The sequence below is a fragment of the Xenopus laevis genome, chromosome 6L (assembly GCF_017654675.1).
Source record: "Xenopus laevis strain J_2021 chromosome 6L, Xenopus_laevis_v10.1, whole genome shotgun sequence".
NCBI classification, from domain to species: Eukaryota; Metazoa; Chordata; class Amphibia; order Anura; family Pipidae; genus Xenopus; species Xenopus laevis.
The window spans coordinates 158108211-158135425 of record NC_054381.1 but is presented as its reverse complement, the minus strand read 5'-3'; the positions used below and the strand labels follow the sequence as shown (position 1 = coordinate 158135425).

The 27215-nt window shown below is 39.7% G+C and overlaps 1 protein-coding gene across 4 annotated transcripts in view; it reads right to left on the bottom strand.

The window, feature by feature from the left end:
• The window catches only part of ago2.L (argonaute 2, RISC catalytic component L homeolog), a 64863-nt gene extending 39815 nt beyond the window's left edge, over positions 1-25048 (bottom strand). Inside the window, exon 1 of one of the 4 annotated variants that reach the window (XM_041565493.1) lies at positions 24730-25048. In XM_041565493.1, the coding sequence (XP_041421427.1) occupies positions 24730-24751 (22 nt within the window). In that variant the 5' untranslated portion in view covers positions 24752-25048. 4 annotated transcript variants of the gene reach the window in all.
• Positions 25049-27215: the final 2167 nt, after the last annotated feature.

The following is a 27215-nucleotide window of genomic DNA, read 5'->3' as shown; positions in this document are numbered from 1 at the left end:
CCATAACGTTGAAATTCGAATAAAAAAATTTTTTTTTTTTACTTTAAATTTTCACTTTGACCCTTGATAAATCTGCCCTTGAAAGTCAAATTCAAGCTGAAGATGTGAAAAAAAGCCAAGGGGAAGTAAGCCTTGCCCATCATTATAGCTGTTTTGGGGGGCAATAAGCATATAAGCCTTTAATTCTGGCAGCTCAAATCCAGGTGCAGTGAAAAGTCAGCTTTTATTTCAGCTAATAAAAAGGAGCAGAAGTTTAAAGAACTAGTGTGAATCGTATACAATAATGGGTTATAGGCAGAATTCTCCTCCACAACATCAAAAGAAAAACCACAATATAGTTGTAGCAGCTCCCCAAAAGTACTGTAGAGTAGTTTTATTTTTTACATGCGACTACTGCAAGCCCGGACTGTCAATCTGTGGGTTCTGGCCAATGCTAGTGGGGCTGCTGTAAGCCTCCATAGACACTCACTAGTTATAAGGATGCTGGGAGGCTGTTTGGGCCTCTGTGTACTAGAAATGTCAGGGCCTATTTTGAATGTCAGTTCAGACCTGAACTATAGTACAATATTGTACAATGGAGTGTTCGCTTCCCCACAGAGAGACAGATTCCTGCCTTTTCCTCTATTACAAGTTTAGTTGGTACAGATTTGCATGTACAATCTTCCCATTTGATTATAAACTGCTGGAAACACATTCCTTTTCCCCCCAACGTCAATAATAAAACAATATCATCTTGCACATCAATTACAAATGAAAAGGATAAATGTCACTTCCCTGAGTCACCGGCTGAAACTTTCCTCAAACTCATAAAGGAAATCCTGTTGGTCATTTATAGATGATTCATAAGGGAAAGCAAAGCAATAAACTCATCGCTCCCAAACATGAGCGGCTCAATACTCACTTCACAAAAGCCCTACAAATGTTCCCCCTAATGTAACTATATATGTGTGTGTATATGTATTTATATATATACACACACACACACAAGAATATTAGTGGTGGTATGGTGGGGTAAAAAAAAAAAAAGTAAAAAATGTTCACAGTATAGATCAACGAAGATGCTTTAAAGGTGATCTAAACCCCCCAAAAATGGATGCAAACCTACTCAGAGCTGTCCTCTAAGCATTCTGCCCTTCACAATAAAGGGGTGGTTCACCTTAAAGTTAACTTTCAGCATGTTATAGAATGGCTAATTCTAAGCAACTTTTCAATTGGTTTTCATGTTTTATTTAACTCTTTCCAGCTTTCAAATAGGGGTCACTGACCCAATCTAAAAACAAATGCTCCGTTAGGCTACAAATGTATTGTTATTGCTATTGCTTTTTGTTACTAATCATTCTTTTCAGGCCTCTCCTATTCATATTCCAGTCTTATTCAAATCAGTGCATGGTTGCTAGGGGAATTTGGACCCTAGCAACCATATTGCTGGAATTGCAAACTGGAGAGCTGCTGAGTAAAAAGCTAAAAAATTCAAAAACCACAAATAATTAAAAATGAAAACCAATTGCAAATTGTCTCAGGATATCACTCTCTACATCATACTAACAGCTAATTTAAAGGTGAACAACCCCTTTAATGGGCTGATTTATAAAAAAAAATTTGATTTGGGTTTTTTTTTTCAATTCAAGAAAAACGCACAAGTATTTTCCAAAACCTCAAATAGCTGGAATTTATTAAATGGAAAAAATACAAAAAGTCGCCAGAAAAAAATCGGCACGTAAAAGATGGTATGGTTGTATAGAAGTCAACAGGGGAATGTTCTCTAACGACTTTATCTATTTTCCCAGTTTATTAAAACATGAGATTTTCAGCTTCATTGAAAACGAATGGGACAATGAGATTCTTTTTGTTCTTAAATAATCTAGCATTCGAAAAAAGGTGCACAAGTTTTGACTGTGCTTTTTTTAGGGATGCACCGAATCCAGACAGGATTTGGCTGAATCCTTCTGCACGGCCGAACCGAATCCTAATTTGTATTTGCAAATTGGGACGGGGAGTAAAATCGCATGACTTTTTGTCACAAAACAAGGAAGTAAAAAATGTTTTCCCCTTCCCACCCCTAATTTGCATATGAAAATTAGGATTCGGCCGAATCTTTCGCAAAGGATTCGGGGGTTCGGCCAAATCCAAAATAGTGGATTCGGTGCATCCCTAGTTTTTTTCCCCTTGTCGTGTTTCTTTTTCCACAGACTTTGATTTTACTAAATCTGCCCCTTATTTTCTGCTTTTAGTGGTTAGATATTTGTAGTTGTAACCTTGCATTATAAAGTATATTTACAGTACTTGTATAATCTATACAAAAAAAATTAACATATTACTATTCATATGCGGTATAGGTAATGATCCTTTATCTGGAAACCAGGTATCCAAAAAGCTCCAAATTATGGAAAGGCTTTCGCCAATAAGACACTATTTTAAGCAAAAAATTCAACTTTTTTTTTTTTTTTAAATGATTTCCTTTATCTCTGAAAATAAAATAGCACCTTGAACTGCATCCTAACTAAAGCTGGCCATACACTCAAAGATCTGCTCGTTTTGCGACATCGCCAAACGAGCGGATCTTTCCCCAATATGCCACTAACAGCATGGCTATATCGGGGGTAATTCATACGACCGAATTACGATACGCCAAGGGGCTCCGATGGGTCGGTCGGTAATAAATCAAACCTTCCCAATAGATATCGTGGCCAGATATCGATCGGGAAGACCCGTCGGAAGCCCCCATACACGGGCAGATAAGCTGTCAAATTGGTCGAAACGACCGATATCGGCAGCTTTATCTGCCTGTGTATGGCCACCTTAAGTGGTTTGAATTCACATTGGGGGCTATTAGGTGTGCTGTAAAAATGATTTACAGCACAATTAAGTTATGATGATTCAATTAACAGGAAGATCCATTAACCAGAAACCCCTAGGTCTCAGGTATTCCGTATAAGGGTAGAACTACATGGGCACTTTGACATCCAATACCATCCGTTCTGATGAAGTACAGGCGTCACGCCGGATGCGCCGAATCCAAGGTAAGTATTAGGAATGTCGGTCGCAACAATCGTGTCGGATGCACGCTGCAACAACGTCCGACATTCCTATTACTTACCTTAGATTTGGTGCATCCAAAACGCCAGTGTAGTTCTACCTTAATAAACTCTATACCTGTATTGGCATGTTTAGGAGACGAGGGATTTTTGAAAATATTTTCCCAGCCTGAGGTGTGATGTAAGTATTATATACAATCACTTGGGGTGCCTAACTTTTGGCACCCCAAGCAAATACAGCCTTTACTTCTCCTTTAAAAGACCCTTGGATGCTATTTTTTTTCTCTAAAGCTTGTTTGTTAAATCACTGTAAACCCCCTGATTGTTTTAAATCAAATTAAAATGCTGCGTAAAAACTTGCTGGCACTAGGTAAAAAAACAATGATGTTGATGATGAAAAAGGCACAGGAGTGGCTCCCCTCCCGTGAGAATCTGCTCCTCAAACAGCAGATCTGATGGGATTATGCCGAGAGCTCTGAACAACATTCAGCCTTGTGAATGGAAATCCATGTCCATATTTGGAGTTTGTCCTCGGATAACTCCCAGCACTAATGACTGCGTCGCTCGCAGGAGACTGACAGTGCAGCGAGTTCACCTCCCATGGATCTACAATGGCCACACGAATGCCGGGTGAAAACAATAAAATCATTTATTCTAAAGCCAAGAGAATCACTGCAGTAAAACATGAATTCCTCCCTCCAGCACAGAAGCCACTCATCAACATCTATTGCCAAATGTACTCCAGAAGCTTAGTATGATGAATGAAATCTACGCAGGACTTGATTCGGTTTCATTATTACATAACAGGGTTATGCGGTTTAATGTCATTTACACGGTTATGAGGAGGAACCACTGGGTGCAATTCTGTTAAATTCAAGGAACCCTCTCTGTAGGCGTCTCTAGGAAACCAGCCAGTCTACAATATGGACCTCTCCAGTCACGCAGCGTATTAATATCACCTCCGAGACCTTGTCTGTGACTCTTTCCTGTGATGCATCAGATTGCAATTTCCAGGAGATTTGCAATGTCAAACTATTAGACTGAAAATCGATTTCTATGTAAAACACCATTGAGGGGACAAGGATAATCTGGCTAATGCAGCATGAGTCCGACACTGACCACACTAAACACTCCATCATCTACAGCCAGGCTTTACGATAAGAATTGTATATCTCACAGCAGATTTCATCAACAGGGGCTACAAGCCCATGATTGTAGATCAATACATTCATGCAGCCACCAGGATTCCCAGAAGTCAACATCTACAGTATAAACAAAAGCCTGAAATAAATCGGGTTCCCCTAGAAGTCACATACAATCCACAACTAAGGACCCTCAGAAAAAATAGCCAGAGATCTACAAGGTGCACTTCACAAGGACGAGAGGCCAGACCCACCACTCCAAGTATTCAGACAGCCTCACAACCTAAAGTCACTAATAACAAGAAGTGCCTTATTGCTCCTCACCAAAAATGGAACATCCCTGTGGCAAAAAACAAGAAAATCCGGAGACTCTGCAATTCACTCCCTCTGCCGGTTTTAATAATCTGTTCGCCTTCAGATAAATCGCAATGTAGTCTTTATGTTGTAGGAAAACCAGCGTTATAAGCTCAGGGATAGACAAAAAATGGATATAGTGTAGTATTTATTATATTAGAGATACACCTATTCGTGCAATTGTTAGGGGATGTGCACTATTCCATTCACCACAGGGTTTGCTTGCCCTTTAACCGTTTCTTTAAAAACGTGATCACCTCCTATGTGCAGAGAGTGAATACTCACAAGCATTTAAATGTTTCACTAGCATAAAAGTATAGTTGATCCCCAGTTGCAGAACATTGTTTGGCTTCTAAAAAAAGATGTGCTAATATTGTGTAAAACCTTCTTTAATAAAATATTTGGTAAAAATACAAGTAGCACTCACACATGTGTGCTTTAAATAAGTGTGTAATCAGTCAGTCCGTGGGTTTCCCAGATCCAAATCTCGCTCTGCCAAATGGATGGTAATTGCCGGCGTTGTGTGTATGGCACAGATTCTAGATTCATCCAGTGTGACGCGTTTCCTCTATGCGACTTCCTCAAGTTTTCTAGATTCGTCCAGTGTTGTAGACACTGGACGAATCTAGAAGCCTTGTGGAAGTCGCATAGACGAAACGCGTCGGCTGTGACGTCATCCGTGAGTGCCCTACATTGCGTGCCATACACACAATGCCGGCAATTACCATCCATTTGCCAGAGCGAGATTTGGATCTTTGAATAGAGCACATCCCCTAACAATTGCACAAATAGGTGTATCTCTAATATAAGAAATACTACACTATATACATTTTTTATATTCTTTTTGTCTATCCCTGAGCTTACACGCTGGTTTTCCTACAACATGAAAAAACAAACAAAAACAAAAAAACAATGTAAAACCTGCCCACACATCCTGACTTCATAGAAAATACCAATTCCGGACACATTAGAGGAATACAGCATGCATGGTCACTACAACTGTTCTTCTTCCAATGTAGTGTACTTAATACAATGCACTAAATGCATCACAGGGGGACTATATATAGGAAAGACTGGGCAAAGTCCGAGAAAGAGAAATACACAACACCAATTCACTATAACCAATAAAAAACTGGGCACACCAATAGGAAATCATTTCAATGGCCCTCATCACTCTATAAAGGATTTATTGGTTCTTAGGGGTAATTTTAAAACAGATAATGAAAGAAAAATGTTGGAGCACAAACTAATGGAAACTTTCAATTCTTTGGAATTAAACCTGGGCCTTGGATTTATGGCTAATTATGTGGAATTAAACGCCTGCAACAGGTCGTGTCTGGGTCTGGACTAAAGGCTGATAAAAGCTGCCGACAGACTTAGTGGCCCGTGTGTGGGGCCATCCGTTGGGCTACCCCAATTGATATCTGGAGTAAAGTGGGCCAGATCTCGATCGGGCAGGTTAAAAAATCCTGTCGGATCGCGGCCGCGTCTGTGCGTTTATGCAGCCCCTTGATCCGATCGCCAGTATTGGATGCATTATGATCCGATCATTGGGCCCTAGGGCCCACGATTGGATCAGTCCGATATCGCCCACTTCAATGTGAGCAAATCGGGGAGAGATTGGCTTTTTTGGCCACATTTACACAGAGATTGATATAATATCTATATAGATCTATCCTTGAAAAAGGTCACTGGTTCTGCTGCAGAAGTTCTTGCAGGAGCTTCCAGTTGGTAATGGAATAGGTGTATGTTTACACTGGAACCACCAATAGAGCACTGTGTGAAAGTTATATATACCTGCCTACTACAGTTTTCAACCAGTTGCCCTACGTTGTGGCATAGCCACTGGCTTGTCTGTAAGGGCTCTGAAGCTGGCCATAGAAGTACAGATTATAGCCTATGTTGGACAAACGATCATCCACGCCAATCTTTCAACCTGAAACTAACAATTCAGATTAGTATAAAGTAGTAAAGAGAACAAATCACACGATGGATGCTCAGGCCATTAATTGACAGCAAACGTACTAAAGTTATGTCCGACAAATAGTAGTGACAATCTCCCATTGATATCATCAGACAGGCAATGCATGCAGAGATCTTATCATTAGCCAATATAAATCTTTTAGGGCTAGTCCACACAAAGAGATTCGGGGAGATTTTGTCGCCTGGCGACTAATCGCCTCGTGTTTTGCGCGACTATCTCCTCTGCATTTTTCCCCATAGGCTACAATGCAAAGTCGCCTGCGCTAATGCACACGCAGCGATGAGTTTTCAATAGTCGTCCAAAGTTGCCTCACTGAGGCAACTTCGGGTGACTATAGAAAACGCAATCTATCTATGGTTGCAGGGACAAGCAGGCAGCTACCCTTTGTTTTCCTGGCAATATCTCCTGAAATGGTCTTTTTAGTTGATGGACAATCTTGGTCTCACGATGACGATCGGATCATTTAAAAATCTTTACATCTATGGCCAGCTTTACACAGCAGATAAGATCTGCAGAAAATAATGGTGTTATGTTTCAATTTCCACCTTTGCTACACAGCAGCATGTTTATATGAACTATAGTAGTGTTTCTGAAGCAAAACGTCAGTGTTAACAGTGCAGGTCAACAGTACATGATATTTTCATTACTTTAAAACACTTTCATATTTTGGTGTTACTGTTCCTTTAAGAACATTTTTATTAATAGTTCCAAGTTATATGCCCAAGGTGTAAAGTAGCCACTCCACCCATAGAATACAAACCTGGTCCACAACCAATCTATCCCCACACTTAAGCTGGCCATAGATGTTGAGATTTTTAAAAGATCAGATCCTGATCGTGAGACCATCATCTTCTCGGAACGATCGTACGAATTTACCATCAACTAAAAAGACCAATTTGGCAGGAAAACAAAGGGGGGCTGCCTGCTTGGCCCTGCAAACATAGATACATTGCACTGGGACCGACAAAGATTTTTTGACCTGGCCGATCAATTTCCTGACGAAAAATCGTAAGATGTACGATCGTTCAAATACCACTAACCGCACGATAATTTCGAAGGATTGTTCGGGCTTCCCTAAAATCGGTCGTTCGGCAAGAAGAATCGTCGCGTCTATGGGGAGCTTTAAGCTGGCCATAGACGCAAAGATCGGAAAAAGGACTTCCCCATCTCCCGACCTGCCTCTAACCTTCAGTTTAAATAAAGTAATAAAAATACAGATCAGCCGATGTTCTGCCCCTGACAGCAATCGTACAAAAGTTTATGTCCGACAAAGCTGGTGACACTAAAAATCGTCCGATCGGGAATACATGCAGAGATATTATCGGCAGCCGATCTACTGAACGTCCGATCTCCGTGGGATGAAAAATGTCTGGACTCTCCGCACACGGTCCGAAAATCGCATGATTGCATCTTTGCGTCTATGGCCAGCTTTACCTATCATCTAAGGTAGTCAAGGTAGTCACAAAACACTAATGTATTTTATTTTTATGAATACTGTATTACCTCTACCTGTGTACTACTGCTATTTTATTCAATAAAAAGGGAATTGTTAAAAAAGCAACGTATATATTGTGTTTCAATGTGTTTTTTAAATGCACCAAAGCGCATTTTTGTTATTTTTTAGATGCAAACACAACCCTCTATCCTATTGTCTTTTGAACACAAGTCGAGTACAAGAAAATGCAGCATATTGTGTCTACAAAAAAAACAAAATGAACCATGAATGCAATAACACACTTATAAGTGCAACTAGGCAGAATATAATAGAGTCAGTTAGCTGGTGTACTTACTGTAGGTGTACACAAAGCTGCATTTCAAAAATCTAAAAATAACAATTGGGTAAAATAAAAAAAAGGTTTCTAATATAGTTAGTTGGCCAAAGATGTTTTGTATAAAGGCTGGAGTGAGTGGATATCCAAACAATTCATTTAAAGCAGGAGTGCCCATACTTTACTAATGCGAGGTCTACTTTTAGTAATGGTGTCCCATTATTATCTACATCCATATATGTTCGTATTCTGTTCCATGGAAAATATTACCTAAAGGGGTTATTCACCTTTAAATTAACCTTTAGTATGATGTAGAGCAGTGATCCCCAACCAGTAGCTCGTGAGCAACATGTTGCTCTCCAACCCCTTGGATGTTGATCCCAGTGGCCTCAAAGCAGGAGCTTATTTTTAAATCCCTGGCTTGGAGGAAAGTTTTAGTTGCATAAAAACCAGGTGTACTGATAAACAGAGCCTCATTGTAGGTTGACAATCCACATAGAGGCTACTAAATAGCCAATCACAGCCCTTATTTGGCACCCCAGGAACATTTTTCATGCTGGTGTTGCTCTCCAACTCCTTTTACTTCTGAATGTTGCTCATGGGTTCTAAAGGTTGGGGATCCCTGATGTAGAGTGTGATATTGTGAGAATTTGCATTTGTGGTTTTTGAGTTATTTAGCTTTTTATTCAGTAGCTCTATAGTTTACAGTTTCATCAGCCTGGTTGCTAGGGTCCAACTTACCCTACCAACCATGCATTGATTTGAATAAGAGACTAATATGAATAGGAGAGGCCTGAATATAAAGATGAGTAATTAATAGTAGCAATAACTATACCTGTGTAGCCTTACAGAGCATTTGTTTTTAGATGGGGTCAGTGACCCCCATTTGAAAGCTGTAAAGAATCAGAAGAAGAAGGCAAATAATTCAAAACTAAATAATGACCAATTGAAAAGTTGCATAGTATTGGCCATTCTATAACCTACTAAGAGTTAACTTGAAGGTGAACCACCCTTTTAAATATTATATTTATTTAAGAGAGAATTTATATTGCTATATGTAACAAACCTATATTTTTATGTAACCTTAACATAATAAATATCTGCACGAAAAGCATGAAACAGGAGGGTGATATAGACAAGCTGTTTGTTGACAGGGTCTTGAGGTCTACTGGTAGATTCCGATATACCTTGTGGGCAGCCCTGCTTTTAAGAGATGATTTGGCTTGCAGAGTGGGGAAAAGTACCTGCTACACATTTGCCACACACCCTAAACCAACATTGGTTTCAACTCCACTGTTTGTTTTTTTTAATTAAATAAACTGTACTGGGATTCAACATAGGTGAGAAACAAACCACTAGAAGGGGAGACATAGGGGAACTTTCCAATGCACAATTAATGCTGGTTGACCTTATGCGAGCATAGTGACATTTTCATGTTAAAGTGCAAGTCAACACCAAATTGAAAATTTGCCTAATAAAAGAAAACATAATTCTAAGCGCATATATTAAAAAATGTCAGTGCTTTTAAAGATATTTTTAAAGACATTTTGGGGAGATTGTCGCCCAGCAGAAGAGCCGATTAGTCACCAGGCAGTGCATTCCCCAACCTCACTGTGATGAACCCCCTACTCTGTTCCTTTAAATGAAAGTTCTTTTCTTCCAGTCTGAAGGGGAGGCCTCTGGTACGGTGATCCACTTTATGGGTAAAAAGGTCCCCTGCTATTGGTCTATAATGTCCTCTAATGTACTTGTAAAGTCTAATCATGTCCCCTCGCAAGCGCCTTTTTTTCCAGAGAAAACAACCCCAACCTTGTCAGTCTCCCCTCATAATTTAACTCTTCCCTCCCTCTAACCAGTTTAGTTGCACTTAGTCTCTGCAATCTCTCCAGCTCATTTATATCCCTCTTAAAAGGGTTTTTAACCATCAAAACTTTTTCCAGTTCAGTTGGTTTCAGATAGTCCACAAGAAAAAAAGACTTTTCCCAACTACTTTCTATTTCCTACGTTTGCCTGTTTTTCTATTATTGAAGTGTAAAGCTGGCCATAGACCTGATCATACGAATCGAGGATTCGTACGATTTTGGGACTGTGTGTGGAGAGTCCCGACATTTTTCGTCCGGCGGAGATCGGTCGTTTGGTCGATCGGACAGGTTAAAAGATTTCTGTTGGCTGCGGGTAATATCTCTGCGTGTATTGCCGATCGTACGATTTTCAAAGGGAGACTGTCACTAGCTTTGGTCGGACATAACTTTTGTATGATTGCTTTCAGGGGCAGAACATCGGCTGATCTGTTCTTTGTACTTTATTTGATCTGAATGGTTAGTGGCCGGTCAGGAGATGGGAAAGTCCTATAGTCACATACTCGCTACAGTGTTCTAAATTGATACATTTAATTAATACAGTTGTTATCTTTGTCCCTGCTGAGCAGAATCACTGAGTTTCATTAAAGGTAGATGTTAGAATTGATACAATAGTTGCTGATATTCCAAAGATGCCTCTGTGAACTATATTTTGCAAAATTGTAAAAAGTTTAGAGTCTGCACCTGAATCACTGAGCTGCCAGACTCAAACACCAGAGAAAGCAACCTTAAACTTTAAACTTAGATTTTGGAAAAACAGTAACAAATAAAAAACAATTGAAAAAAGTCTATTTCTGGAGAACAATCTGAAAACAATTCAACTGAAAAAGTGTTTGGAAGGTGAACAACCCCTTTAAGGACTGAAGTCCAAAACTGCCCCCATACTCCAGATGAGGCCTCACCAGGGACCTATAAAGAGACATAATTATGTTTCATCCCTTGAGTTAATGCCCTTTTTTATACAAGAACTTTATTTGCTTTAGTAGCCACAGAATGACACTGCCCAGAATTAGACAACGTGTTATCTACAAAAACCCCAAGATCCTTCTCATTTAAGGAAACTCCCAACACACTGCCATTTAGTGTATAACTTGCATTTATATTATTTTTGCCAAAGTGCATAACCTGCATTTATCAACATTGAACCTCATTTTCCAGTTTGCTGCCCAGTTTTCCAACTTAGACAAATCACTGTGCAAAGTGGCAGCATCCTGCATGGAACCTATAGTTCTGCACAATTTAGTCTCATCTGCAAAAATAGAAACAGTACTTTCAATGGCCACCTCCAGGTCATTAATAAACAAGTTGAAAAGCAAGGGACCTAGTACAGAGCCCTGCGGTACTCCACTAACAACACTGGTCCAATTAGAAAATGTTCCATTTACCACCACTCTTTGTAGTCTATCTTTTAGCCAGTTCTCTATCCAGGTACAAATACTATGTTCCAGGCCAACATTCCTTCATTTAACCAGTAACCGTCTGTGTGACACTGTATCAAATGCTATAGCAAAGTCTGAATAAATCACATCCACTTCCATCCCAGACAGTAACACCAACTTTTTTTTTAAAGTAATGAAAATATAATGTATTGTTGCCCTACACTGGTAAAACTGATGTGTTTGCTTCAGAAACACTACTATAGTTCATATAAACAAGCTGCTGTGTAGCAATGGGGGAAATTGAAAAAAGGCAATATGGCACAGGTTTAATTCATTAGTATAGAACAAAAAAAAAAAACGCAAAAACAAATTAAACCTTTAAATCGCAAAGTCTTTATTAAAGGGGTTGTTCACCTTCAATGTACAAATCTTATGAAACCACTAACAATGCTCTCAATGTGTTAGCAAAACCATTTTCCACAACAAAAAGTAAAAATGCCATTGTAAAAGCTAATTTCTATACCTATTAACTCACTCCTCCTGTCTCTCTGACCAGTTTTCTGAAGTGATGGGAGGGGCCTATTTTGAACCTGACACACCAAGAACTTCCTATATGATGACATCATCATGCCCAGGCTTTGCCCTTACTTGTTTCCTATTGGATGTTGATACTGCCCTCCTCCTAGTAATTTATTGGGTGCTTGTGAACTGTAACCAGTCACATAATTTGAATGGTCATTGGTTGATTACTCAATTTTAATGGCAGAGGTTAACAGACGCAGCATATAAACAAACCTGCCTTGTAACAAACAATCACACAGCCATGCAGACAAATACTGCAGAAAAGGAAGGAGCAACATTGTTTGGCAACCTTTGGCATTAAGCATAATGTCAGTTATTTACAAAATTGCAACAAAATCAGCACTGACTTGCTTAGAAACGTATGTAACTTACACATCTAGCAGGGACAGTAGGGCTGCCACCTCACCCTTTTAAAACCAAACACATATGAAATCCACAGCCTGCATGGCTAATTATCAACTCATTTAGATGCTGCAGACTGAACTGATTTCTGTGCAGCCATGTATCATGCATCTAAATGAGTTGCTAATTAGCCATGCAGGCTGTGGATTTCATATGTGTTTGGTTTTAAAAGGGTGAGGTGGCAGCCCTAAGTGACAGGCAGAGCAGTGATGAGGGCTGGTACGTTTTTTGAACATTTTGTGCGCTCTCCCGGGGGGGGGGGGCGGTAATTTACCTAGGAAAACGATACCTTTTTTAAGTGTTCCACTTCTGGAACAAGATTTAGAGCTCTAAATACCAAAAAATGAAAAAGTTATATTTTTCATGATATATTTCATGATATAGGGATCTATACCAGAAAAATATTTTACCTTTTTTATGAGGTAAATACACAAAATAATACATGGACCCCCCCAAAAAAATAATAATATATTTCTGGAAAGTACAAGTGTCATCTCCCATAGTAGCCATTATAATCCAATAATTCAAATTTTTAAAAATGATTTCTTTTTCCTGTCTAATAATAAAACAGTAGCTTGTACTTGATCCCAACTAAGATATAATTAATCCTTATTGGAAGCAAAACCAGCCTATTGGCTTTATTTAGTGTTTACAACATTTTCTAGTACTAAGATCCAAATTACAGAAAGATCTGCTATCCGGAAGACCCCAGGTCGCAAGCATTCTGTATAACAGATGCCATACCTGTACCTTGTACTTGATCCCAACTAAGATATAATTCATCCTTATTGGAAGCAAAACCAGCCTATTGGGTTTATTTCATGTTTATATGATTTTCTACTAGACTTAAGGTATGAAGATCCAAATTATGGAAAGATCCATTATCCAGAAAACTCCAGGTCCCAAGCACCTTGATCCCCCCATCTGCACAGTTGAAGTCTCTGCAGTACACAGCCCACACTCCCCCTCCCTCTCACAAACTTGTAACAGTTTCTCTTCAGTACCTGAATGCTGCTCAAATTCCCCAGCACAGCCAGCACAGGAAGCAGTGGCAGATTGACAGCAGACATAGCCAATATGAGTTAAGTTAGCTGCCAGTACAATGTGTGATGTCATATAAGGAAGAGGAAGTGAACACTGTAGTGTTTTTGGGGGTCAGTGACCCCCTCCCAGCACAGGGTCTGTGTGGAACTGAAGGATTAGTACAGGGACACTTCTGAGGTGAATATCTCTTCAACTGTACTTTTTCTGTTAACTATTTCTATGGAAAAGTTTGTTCTATTCATGTGAACTGTTAGATTTGTCAATTTGTTACAAAGGTGAACAACCCCTTTAAGATATAACTTACCCAAACTCCGCTTGCATTCCTCTTCAGAAAAGGCGATCCAGCGTGCAGCGATCGATTTCTCCTCCCTGTCTTCCTTATAACATAGCCAGGGAGGAGAAATCAAGCGCCGCATGATGGATCGTCACTGTGTCACCTTTTCTGAAGAGGAGCGCAAGCGGAGTTTCGGTAAGTTATTTCTTAATAAAGACTTAGTGACTTAAAGGTTTAATTTGTCTTTGTGATTTTTTTTTGTTCTATAATAACGATTTTTAAAAAAAAAAAAAAAAAAATGGTGGATGACAGATAACACCATTATGTTCTACAGAGCTTATCTGCTGTGTAACATGAGCCTTTTTTCCTTTGAATGGCTGCCCCCATTGCTACACAGCAGATTATTTATATAAAGCAGACAGATCAGTTTTACCAGTGCAGGGCAACACTACATATTTTTATTACTTTAAAACAATTTAATTTTTAGAGGTTCCTTTTCCTTGAAAGCTGCATTGCTTAACTCCTGCTTGTTATTTTTTAAACAATGTTGCAAAAGTCTTAGTTCCCCAGTAGTGATTTGCGGGTCGGGATTTCCAGCACCCGACTCTAACCCGCCCTACCTTAGCCCGCATCCGACTTCCCGGTTGCTTTTATAGACCCGCACCGACCCGACAATTACGTCACAAAAGGGGCGGGGCAAGCAGGCGCAGCATCTATAAAAGACGAACCCGTAAGTCGGAAGTCGGCATCTGACGGTGGCAGCCGGGCACAGCAGGAGCTCAACCTGCACCGACCCGCGAAGAAGAGTGCGAGGTTGGCCCGAACCCACCCGACCTGCGGGTAAACTCATGGGTATTAAAATAACAAAAAAACATAGAACATTGTTGATGAATATATATTGCAAAGTTGCTCAGCATTGTGCTTGCTGTTAAGCGATTTTTCATTTTGGGGTCAAAACAAAATTCCGATTCTATTTTCCAGTAAAATCTAGCAATACCAAAATGACCAAAAGGCAAATGACAATAAATTCCAGTTTGTTTCTTTTGTGGTTTCTGAATTATTTACTTTTTCCCCTTCTCCATTTCTCCAGTCAATGTGGTCTGTGACAAACTAGTTATTTAACTGTTATTTCGGTTGCCTTTTCTCTACAAATCTAGCATCTGCATCGTCACGGGGTCAGTCATCACTTTACATTACTCGGAACCCAAATGAAAAATATTTGGCAAAGTATTTCTTTTAACAATTCCCAGAAATTTACTGAAATGTCATACATGGGTTTTTCACCACCATTAAATAAAAACAAAAAAACAACAATACTGCTCCAAACCACCCGTGTTTGTAAGCTGTGACAGATTACTATCCACGCTGTGTATGAGGTGGCAGTTGGTGTTGGCATTTTCTCAGCTGGCCCAGTGAACACTATGGGGCAGATTTATCAAGGGTCAAAAAGTAAATTAGAATTTTCGAGTTTCAAAATTCACACATTTAAATTTCAATCCCCCTATTTGAATGTAAATTTGAATGTGAGATCACACCTTGACCATGGATACATATTCTCTGCCTAAAACCTGCCAAGTTCATGTACAAGACAAGGGCAGAAGTCTGTTGAGCTATTTGGAGATGTTAATAGCATATTAGACATTCAAGTTTTATTTTTTTCGGAAAATAATTAGATTCATACGAATCAAATACAAAACTAATATGATTCGAATTTTCGGGTCAGAACCAGTCGATATTATGTTGAATATTAGAAATGACAATTTTTTCTTAAATAACCTCCGGGTCCAGTTGTGAGTATATTCGAATTAAAAAAAATGTAACCTTTGATAAATTGGCTCTAAGTCAAGATGAAGTGGCATTATCAGGGGTGGTGGGTTCAGTAAAGAAAAAAATGCAAAGAAAGAGAAACAAGAGTGAGAAAGATTAAACCACCGAATAACAGATTTTTTTTTTTTTTTTTTTGAAGACTCCCACCAAATTTTCTTTGAAGACTCTCATATAAAACTCTTAAAGGGATAGTGTCATGGGAAAATATGTTTTTTTCAAAACACATTTAATAGTGCTGCTCCAGCAGAATTCTGCACTGAAATTCATTTCACAAAAGAGCAAACAGATTTTGTCATATGTAATGTTGAAATCTGACACGGGGCTAGACATATTGTCAGTTTCCCAGCTGCCCCCAGTCATGCGACTTGTGCTCTGATAAAGTTACAAAGTAACATAGTAAGTTAAGTTGAAAAAAAAGACATACATCCATCAAGTTCAACCTTTTAACTTTTTTTTTTTAACATGCCTAACTGCTAGTTGATCCAGAGGAGTTCAGTCACTCTTTACTGCTGTACAGCAAGTTGGAGTGATATCACTGCCCCCCAGCAGCAACAGCACTCAATAGCAAAATCCAGGTCCCACTGTGACACATTGTTACATTGAGTAGGAGAAACAGCCTGCCAGAAAGCAGTTCCATCCTAAAGTGCAGGCTCTTTCTGAAAGCACATGACCAGGCAAAATGACCTGAGATGCACCTACACACCAATATTACAACTAAATACACTTGCTGGTTCAGGAATGACATTTTATATTGATTGAATTATTTGCAGTGTAACAGTGTCATTTAGAAATAAAAACGACATCATAAAAAACATGACAGAATCCCTTCAACATGTTTACATTTTGCAAATTTCTTATATACTCAGTGAGGGTGCCGGGAGAGCATAAATAGGTTGCAGACTTTTATTGTACTGCATGTTTAAAGTTCCAGGTCCTATTTATTAAGCCTAGAAACTTGAAAACTTTAGAGCAAAATTAAAAGTTTTCACTAATGGCAATATGTTTGTTGTGCTCTCTCACAACCCATAGGATCAAGTAGTAAGAGGACTTCTTGGGTGAGCTTTGGAGCAGAGCTGTGGTGTCGGGAGCAATTTTGAGTATCTGGAGTCAGACTCCTAACACTTTTAATACAAGCACTGAAAATAATTAAATTAGATTTTATGAGCTTCTGTGCAGGAGCATATGGCAGAAGCAACTCTGTATCTTAAAACAATACTTTAGTTAATTTTGGATTGTATTTAACAGCTATTCTACAGATATATGCCAGGTTCATTTAATATACTGTAGAAGTTTGGTTTATGTAGTTTAACGTTGAATTTAGAATAACAAAAGGATATGGTTTTATCTTTGAGCTTTGGCAGTGATAAAATGCCTTTCATGTTTTAATCAACATGAAAATTATATTAGGAACAGGAAAACCAAAGAATTAAAGTCTTTTAAAGTAATTAATATATAATATACTGTTAGCAAGCATTGGCAAAAGCTGTGCGTTTGCTTCAGAAAGACTAGTATAATTTATATAAACAAGCTGCTGTGTAGCCATGGGGGCAGCCATTCAAGCACAGGATACACAGTAGATAACAGATAAGCACTACTATAGTTTATATAAACAAGCTGTTGTGTAGCCATGGGGGCAGCTATTCAAGCACAGGATACACAGTAGATAACAGATAAGTACTAATATAGTTTATATTAACAAGCTGCTGTGTAGCCATGGGGGCAACCATTCAAGCACAGGATACACAGTAGATAACAGATAAGTACTAGTATAGTTTATATAAACAAGCTGCTGTATAGCCATGGGGCAGCCATTCAAGCACAGGATACATAGTAGATAACATATTAGTACTTCTATAGTTTATATAAACAAACTGCTCTGTAGCCATGGAGGCAGCCATTACAGCCGCTGGGAAAAAAGGAGAAAAGGCACAGGTTACGTAGCACATAACAGATGAGCCCTGTTCAATACAATGGTGTTTTATTGGTTATGTAACCTGTGCCTTTTCTCCTTTTTTCCCAGCAGCTTTAATGGCTGCCCCATGGCTACAGAGCAGTTTGTTTATATAAACTATAGTGGTACTTATCTGTTATCTACAGTGTATCCTGTGCTTGAATAGCTGCACAGCAGCTTGCTTATATAAACTACAGTAGTACTAATCTGTTATCTACTGTGTATCATGTGCTTGAATGGCTGCCCCTATGGCTACACAGCAGCTTGTTTATATAAACTATAGTAGTACTTATCTGTTATCTACTGTGTATCCTGTGTTGAATGGCTGCCCCCATGGCTACACAGCAGCTTGTTTCTATAAACTACAGTAGTACTTATCTGTTATCTACTGTGTATCCTGTGCTTGAATGGCTGCCCCCGTGGCTACACAGCAGCTTGTTTATATAAACTATACTAGCCTTTCTGAAGCAAGCACAGTTTTTACCAATGCAGAACAACAGTACATTATATTTTAATTACTTTGATAAACTTTTGGTTTCTGGTGTTCCTGTTTCTTTAAAAATTGAGGAGTCAGAGTTAATATACACATAAATATACTCCACAGTCCTGGTTGAAAGAGTTGAGGCGTTCCCATACAACAATTTACATGGAGATAAGATGTTTGATGAAATTCTGCAAATGTTACTATATGCCTTCTGCTAAAAGGAGCAAATCAAATATTCACCATAGCATACAAAATGAGGAAATGGGATATAAAGTGTTGCTTTTACTTAAAAGATATACAAATCAGAAGACTCATTATCATCCCTTTATACCAGACATTCCAGCGAGCTTTACAGAGTGTGTTTAATGAGTCACATCAGCCCCTGCTCCAATGAACCTTGCAGTCTATTTTTCCTATTACAGTCATACACACTAGAGACAGTCTAATCATCAGCCAATTGTTTCAGAGCCTTGCAGCCTGCATGCAGACCATTATCATTCAGCATTAAAGGAGAAGGAAAGGTCTTTTAATGGTTCCTAACTTTTGGCACCTTTTAAATCACTCCGTGGTGCTTGCTGAAAGAATCCCCGGACTGGTGCAGTTTTCTCCTAATAGGTGCAATGGCCTAGCGTTTCAGGAAATTACATGTGATCAATTGGGGGTGCCTAACTTTTGCTGCACCTAGATCTGCACTTTATGAACAAGGTCACATAAGCTGAAACAACCTGAAGACAAGACTACACACAATTGCAGAGATGTAAATGACTTGCAGGCTTTAGCTTAATGGCACAAAGGGAATATTTTTCTGGTGGAAAACCACAGTCTTTGGGGTAAAACTGATTTGCCTTTAGTTTTAAAGGCATTTTGATCCCAGGTTCTTATTTGCTTCAGCTGAATATTATGCGAGTGGCTGAACTATCTTGTATAAAGTGCCTGCACATGTACATATATGCATTCACAGTTACAAGAAAAAGGTTGTACACCTTTAAATCATACTTATCAACTTAAAAGTTAATTTAGAGTTACATTCTGAGACTATATACCTATTTTTATTAGGGATGCACCGAATCCACTATTTTGGATTCGGCTGAACCCCCGAATCCTTCGCAAAAGATTTGGCCGAATACCGAACCAAATCCTAATTTGCATATGCAAATTAGGAGTGGGAAAACATTTTTTACTTCCTTGTTTTGGGACAAAAAGTCAAGCAATTAACCTCCCCGCCCCTAATTTGCAAATCCAAATTAGGATTCAGATTTGGTTCGGCCGGTTAGAAGGATTCGGCCGAATCCTGCTACAAAAGGCAGAATCCTGGCCAAATCCAGACCCAAATCCTGGATTCGGTGCATCCCTATTTTTTATTATTTTTGGTTTTTGAGTTACTTAGCCTTTGTATTCAGCAGCTCTCAAGTTTCCACTTTCTGTTATCAGGTTGCTAGGGTCCAAATTGTCCTAGCAACCATGCACTTATTTTAATAAATGACTATATGAATGGAAGAGGCCTAAATAGAAAGATGAATAACAAAAAGTTGTAATAACAATAAATGTGTAGCCTTACAGAGCATTAGTTTTTAGATAGGGCCAGTGACCCTCATTTGAAAGATAGAAAGAGTCAGAAGAAGCAGCCAAATTAAAAAAAATAAAGACAAAATGAAATCAACTGAAAAGTGCCCATTCTATAACATACTAAAAGATAACTTAAAGGTGAACCAGACCCCTATAAATGATGTCCATTTACATTATGGCACAGCGTATATGAATGCAAAGGGAACACAATTCATATTCTGAACTATAAATAAGAACAATACTGTACAGTTAAAGGGCAAGTTCATTATCATTTAAGTTATTTTTAATATTTATTCAATATGGATTAATAAGCCAGATGGCAGCTACAAGCACTACTAAATATGCCCAGTCTCTTCCGGAATCATTTAAATAATAATTCCCAGACATTCCTGAGGCTGCATTAACCCTAGGATACCCTATTCTACATCTGCACTGAACTATATGGTCAGGCATGCACTTGCTAGGACTGAAAATATAATTAAAAATTTTTTTTTAATTTTCCAAGATGGAAAATTACAGATTTTGACAAGTCAAACCATATTTATGGACTTTATGAAAGCTAAACCCATAGTTCTGATATCAATGAGAGCTATTAATTTGGAGTTATATCATTAGGCAGCATTCACTTATGCTCCCTTTTATTGATCTGCCATGTGATGACCACTGACAAGCCAGACTGATGTAGTTCAACATAGCACATACAGCCACTTGCCCGGTATCGGCCAGCACATGCCTTTACTTTAAGTATCCTACCACATAATAGAATATTGTTTGTAGCATATAGGTTTGCAAGCGACGCTGCTTAATGGAGCATTTAATTAATCACTTTGTTGAAGAGTTGCATGAAGCCTGGTAGAACAACAGTGCTGAATTCCCAGGGGCTGTATGTTGATTTAGCTCATCTTAAATGAACAGTAACACCATAAAATAAAAGTGTATTAAAGTAATTAAAATATGTTATGTTTCCCTGCACTTGTAAAACTGATGTCTTTGCTTCAGAAACACTACTGCAGTCCATATAAACAAGCTGTTGTCTAGCTATGGTGGCAGCCATTAAAGGCTCAGGTTACATAGCAGATAACAGATGCTCTTTGTAGAATCCCATTGTATTCCATTTTCAGCTTGAATGGCTTCCCTCATGACTACACAGCAGCTTGTTTATATAAACTATAGTAGTACTTATCTGTTATCTACTGTGTGTCCTGTGCTTGAATGCCTGCCCCCATGGTTACACAGCAACTTATTTATATAAACTATAGTAGTACTTATCTGTTATCTACGGTGTATCCTGTGCTTGAATGGCTGCCCCCATGGCTACACAGCAGCTTGTTTATATAAACTATAGTAGTACTTATCTGTTATCTACTGTGTGTCCTGTGCTTGAATGCCTGCCCCCATGGTTACACAGCAACTTATTTATATAAACTATAGTAGTACTTATCTGTTATCTACGGTGTATCCTGTGCTTGAATGGCTGCCCCCATGGCTACACAGCAGCTTGTTTATATAAACTATAGTAGTACTTATCTGTTATCTACTGTGTATCCTGTGCTTGAATGGCTGCCCCCATGGCTACACAGCAGCTTGTTTATATGAACTATAGTAATGTTTGTAAAGCAAACACAACATTTACGAATGTGGAGCAACAGTACATTATATTTAAAGGGGTTGTCCACCTTGAAACAACTAGTTGGTTTCAGATAGATCACCAGAAATAACAACTTTTTCCAATGACTTTCTATTTTCTATATGTGACAGTTTTTCTAATATTGAAGGGTAAAGTGTCATTTCTCTCCTTCTGAAGCAGCTCTGGGAGGGGGGGTCGCCGATCCTGTAAACTGTTCTAAATGGATACATTTAGTTGATACATTTCTTATCTTTGTCCCTGCTGAGCAGAATCTCTGGGTTTCATTACAGGCAGCTGTTAGAATTGATACAATTGTTGCTAATACTCCAGAGATGCTGCTGAGAAATGGATCAACTCAATGTTGCAAAATAATAACAGTTTAGAGTCTGCACCTGAATTACTGAGCTGCCAGACTGAAACACCAGAGACAGGGACATTCAACTTTAAACTTAGATTTTGGAAAAAACGTAAACAATAAATAATGGAAAGTATTTGAAAAAAGTCTTATTTTCTGGGGAACAATCTAAAAACAACTGAATTGGAAAAAGTGTTTGGAAGGTGAACAACCCCTTTAATTACTTCTTCATTAAAGCAAGCCGGCAACATAGTGCTATATCAGAAAAATGAGGTTTTTACGTGTATCACATCCCTTTAGATGAATCTTATAGAGAGTAGTTTGTGGGATAGGCCTCAGCCACAGAGAAGACCATAACTTCCTTCAACATGAAACCATTAGCATGAATGGGCTTCTCCACAAGTCTTAGTACATTATAGAATCCCAAAATACAGTTATGCAAATACTAAGCCTCTATTTGGCATATAGCTCTTAAAACATGACAATGCAGTAAGCAAAACAAAGATCATCCAATGAGATATTAAGAGAGATTAATATAATGTATATAAGTAGGAGGAATTTATATTATGAATTATGTTCAGCAGGGTCAGAGTTCCTTTAGGCTAAATTGTCAGGCAATGCAGGGCCACGGCTTCTCTCCGCTTGCATTTTCTCTTGGAAAAGGGGGAGAAGCTCATGCACCACAGTGGAGAGAAAATGCAGGAGAGAAGTCACGGCCTCATCTGACATTAGCCTGTTATAATACACAAAAGCCATGAATATCTTGTAAATTATATCCTTATAAACTGTGAGTTCTGATGTCATCAGTTATAAACGGTGAGTTCTGATGTCATTTCTGTCACATGACTCACTGAAATTTGTGTATTATAATAAATAAAGTACCCCCAGTTGCAAAATATGAGGATATTAGAAGTCACCTTGGAGTTCCATGACCTGAATAAAAACACTCTGCCTTCGGCCTCGTACTTTTATATGGTCCTGAAACTCCTCGGGAACTTATAATATCCTTATAATACACAAAAGCCATGAATATCCTGTAAATTATATCCTTATAAACGGTGAGTTCTGATGTCATCAGTTATAAACGTGAGTACTGATTTCATTTCTGTCACATGACTCACTTAAATTTGTGTATTATAATAAATAAAGTACCCCCAGTTGTAAAATATAAGGATATTAGAAGTTACCTCGGAGTTCCATGACCTGTATAAAAACACTCGGCCTTCGGCCTCGTGTTTTTATATGGTCATGAAACTCTTCGGTAACTTATAATATCCTTATATTTTACAAGAGGGGGTACTTTACTCCCTATATATTTTACAAGTGGGGGTACTTTATTCACTATATAAACGTGCTTAGTGATGTCATTGGTTATAATCAGAGCTTAGTGATGTAATTTCTGTCACATGACTCCCTGAAACTTGTGTATTATAATAAAGTACATCCTGTTGCAAAATACAAAGATAGAAGTCAGCTCGGAGTTCCATGCTTTTTTTATGGTCATGGAACTCCTTGGTAAATTATAATATCCTTATATTTTACAAGAGGGGGTACTTTATTCACTATATAAGTGATACAATAGTTGCTAATGTTGCATAGATGCTGCAGAGAAATGTATTAGCTAATGTAACAAATTGCCACATCTTGGAGAAGCCACCTGGATTACAAAGATTAGCCTGAAACATCAGAGGAACATTACATTTTAAGGGCTAGTCCACACGGGGAGATAGCCCTGCGTTTGCGGTCGCGGCGACAAAGCGCCGCGCCAGTCGCCGCGACCGGCGCAGGCGACAGTTTTGTATGGGCGCCTATGTAAAAACGCCTGTGCTAACCACACGAGGCGATGCGCTTTTCAACAGTCGCCTGAAAAAGCCTGGCGAGGCATTTTCAGGCGACTGTTGAAAAGCGCATCGCCTCGTGTGGTTAGCACAGGCGTTTTTACATAGGCGCCCATACAAAACTGTCGCCTGCGCCGGTCGCGGCGACTGGCGCGGCGCTTTGTCGCCGCGACCGCAAACGCAAGGCTATCTCCCCGTGTGGAATAGCCCTAAAGAAGGAAAGGCTAAAATTAAGTAAGATTTATGAGGTCTATTTATAAAGGTCTATATAAGTACACTCAGACTACTCAAAGTAATGCTGCTCTGAGTCCTCTGTGAAAAGAAACAGCACATTTCTTTCCTTCTATTGAGTACTCATGGGCTTCTGTATCAGACTAACTGTTTTCATCTTAAACCTCCAGGGCTTGTGCTTGAGCATGCTCAATTTGCTCCTCTCTCCTTACAGCAGTAATTTGAGCTATGAGTGAGCAGGCAGACTCAGGGAGTGATGTCACCCCAAGCTAATATGGCAGCTGCTATCCTAAACAAACAGAGAGCTTCTAGATATGATTACTCAGGTATGGTAAAGCATTCTGCAGAATAAATGTAGCGTTACAGTTTGCACTATTGTGGCTAAAGACAATAAACTGCTTTGGTAGCTTTCCTTCTCCTTTAAAGCAGCAAATCACCATAAAATTGACTTTAGTGCAAAGCAGACAATGGTGTCTTAACACAGCTTGCAGTTGGTCTACAGTTTTCATGCTTTTTCAATGATTTAAGCTTTAGTTCTACGTTTACCTACCTAGGAATTTGGTCGGTCACTAGGGTGGCACTTACCCTAGCAACCACACAGCGGTCTGAATGTCAGACGGATAGTAAACAGGAGAAACCCAACAGAAGGAGATGAGATAAAATGGAATCATTCAGATCTAGCCTTGGGGGTATTTTCAGGTTGCTAGGTAGGCATCCCTGGCAACCAAGCAGTACTGTGAATTGTAGGCTGGGGTAAGCAGCAGCAGTAAAACACTTAGAAGATAACAACAATGAAGACGAACTGCCTTAGAATATCACAGATAGTCCCCCGTGTGAGCAGTTGTTGCTGAACTACAGCTCCCATCAGGCAATGCAATAACAGGTGGAGACACAAGTTGGAATGAGCCCCACTCGTGCACCCACGTGACCAGCCAGCCCTCGCGCCGTTACCAGCCTCGTCTCTGCCCACAGGGATTCCTGGGCCCTGACTCTGCCCCTCCATTGGGATAAACATCGCTTACTCACCCGGCCCGGCCCCGGAGTACATGTCTGCGGCTTCAACAGCGAAGTGTGAGGGGAGAATAAAGTTCCAGACACAGGGGGTAACGTAGCCAGTCCCGCCCCCCTCGCTCCGCACAGAAGCCCTCAGAGACGGCCAGTCAGTCCGTTATGGCTCCATGGTGTAAGGCACGGTGTGTGGGAGGGAATACGCCGAGTTCCCGCCTCTCGCTTCTCTAGCTGCTATACCCTTTTTTTTTTTTTCCTCTTTCTTTTGCGCGACATGAACTGAGGGGAAAACGGCCGGCGGAGAGAGGCTGGGGGCGTGACACGCAACGTCAAGGGGCGGGAACACGCCGTATTGGACGGAATGCGCAGCGTCACGCTACGGGGGCGGGGCTTTGGCTCGGGAAAAAAGGAAAAGCGGCTGTTGCTGGGCGGAGCTTATTGCTCTTTCGCTTGTAATAAAAATAAGGAGAAGGGGCGGAGCAGACCCGGCGGGTTTTGGTTACTTTTCAACAGTAAAGACTGGCGCTAGGCTACTTTTTATTTCCCTATGTGAAGTCTCGCCGGAAGTAGGCTGTCTGCCATGTTATGTGTGGGCAAAGCATGAAAGCGCTAAACTTTGGCTTTCCCGCGGACTGTGTTTATCTGAGCTTGAAGTGATTAAACTTAAAGACGATGTACCATTTATATCTGCTCGTCATCGGCGTTTTGTGCCGTAACAAAACTTAACAGAACCGTGAGCAATGTAGCCACACGTTAATCACTTTAAGTATGTTATAGAATGGCCAATTCTAAGCGACTTTTCTATTGGCCTTCATTATTTATATTGTATAGTTTTATAGTTATTTGTCTTCTTCTAAATCTTTGCAGCTTTCATATGGGAGTCGCTGACCCCATCTTAAAACAAATGCTCTGTAAGGCTACAAATGTATTGTTACTTTTTATTACTCATCTTTCTATTCAGGCCTCTCCTATTCATATTCCAGTCTCTTATTCAAATGCATGGTTGCTAGGGGAATTTGGACCCTAGCAACCAGATGGCTTAAAATATAAACTGCAGAGCTGCTGAATAAAAAGCTAAATAACTCAAAAGCCACACATAATAAAAAATGAAAACCAATTACAAATTGTCTCAGAATATCATTCTCTACATCATAGTAACAGTTATCTTAAAGGTGAACATCCCCTTTAATTGTCTTCTGGGACTGGCTCACCCAACAGCACAAGCTTTCTCTATCTTCTATTCACACGGTTATTTTCCTGTCTGGGGTCAACAATGTTCAGCCACCAGGCGGCAGTGCTATTCTATTGGATTATTATTAGGGATTCACTGAATCCAGGATCTGGTTTGGGATTTCGCCAAGCTTCAGTCTTTTTCAGCAGGACTGGGATTGGGCCGAATGCAAGTGCCTGGCCAAATTGAATTTGAAAAATTAAGTGACTTTTCATCACACAAACAAGGAAACCAAAAATGAATGCATAGTTGCTAGGGTAATTTGGCCCCTAGTAACCAGATGTGATATTGCAAACTGGAGAGCTGCTGAATAAAAAGCTAAATAACTCAAAAACCACAAAAAATGAAAATTGCAAATTGTCTCAGAATATCCCTCTCTACATCTTACTGACAGTTATTTCAAAGGTGAACAACCCCTTTAATTGTCTTCTGGGACTGGCTCAGCCAACAGCACAAGATTTCTCCATTTAAAGGAGAATTCAACCCCCTAGGCGCAAAAATCCCTCCCCTGAGTAAGCCCCTCCCCCCACCTCCCCCCGTGCAAATTACCCTAATTTGTTACTTACCCCTCGTTCTAGGTCCTCTCCAGCGCAGTTCACGCAGCCATCTTCTCCCGAGCGCTCTTCTTCCTGTCGTCATCGGCATTTGGTGGCGCATGCGCAGTAGGAGCATTTGCCGGTACGGAGCTACTGCACAGTCAACTGAAAGTCACGAAGTTTCCATTTCTTTTTCGGAAACTTTGTGACTTTCGGCGCATTCCGGCTCCGCATTCCCGGAAAAAGGCGCCACAGTGCCAATGTTGATAACAAGTGGTCCAGGTGCAGCAGCCCCAGACCTTCTGATTTAAGGAGCATAAATCCGAAACAAAGCAAACAAAACAAATGGGGCTATCTGGCACTCAAAGGAATCCACAGGGCCAAAATAAAGTAAAAATTATATTTATTTGTAGAATTTAAAAAGTACACATCTCCATGGACCCTATGGGGCAGATTTACATAGGGTCGAATATCGAGGGTTAATTAACCCTCGATATTCGACTGCCGAATGTAAATCCTTCGACTTTGACTATCGAAGTCGAAGGATTTAGCGCTATTCCTATGATGGAACGATCGAGGGAATAATCGTCGATCGAACGATTAAATCCTTTGAATCGAACGATTTGAAGGATTTTAATCCATCGATCGAAGGATATTGCTTTGATCAGAAAATTGTAAGGAAGCCTATGGGGATCTTCCCCATAGGCTAACATTGGCCTCGGTAGGTTTTAGGTGGC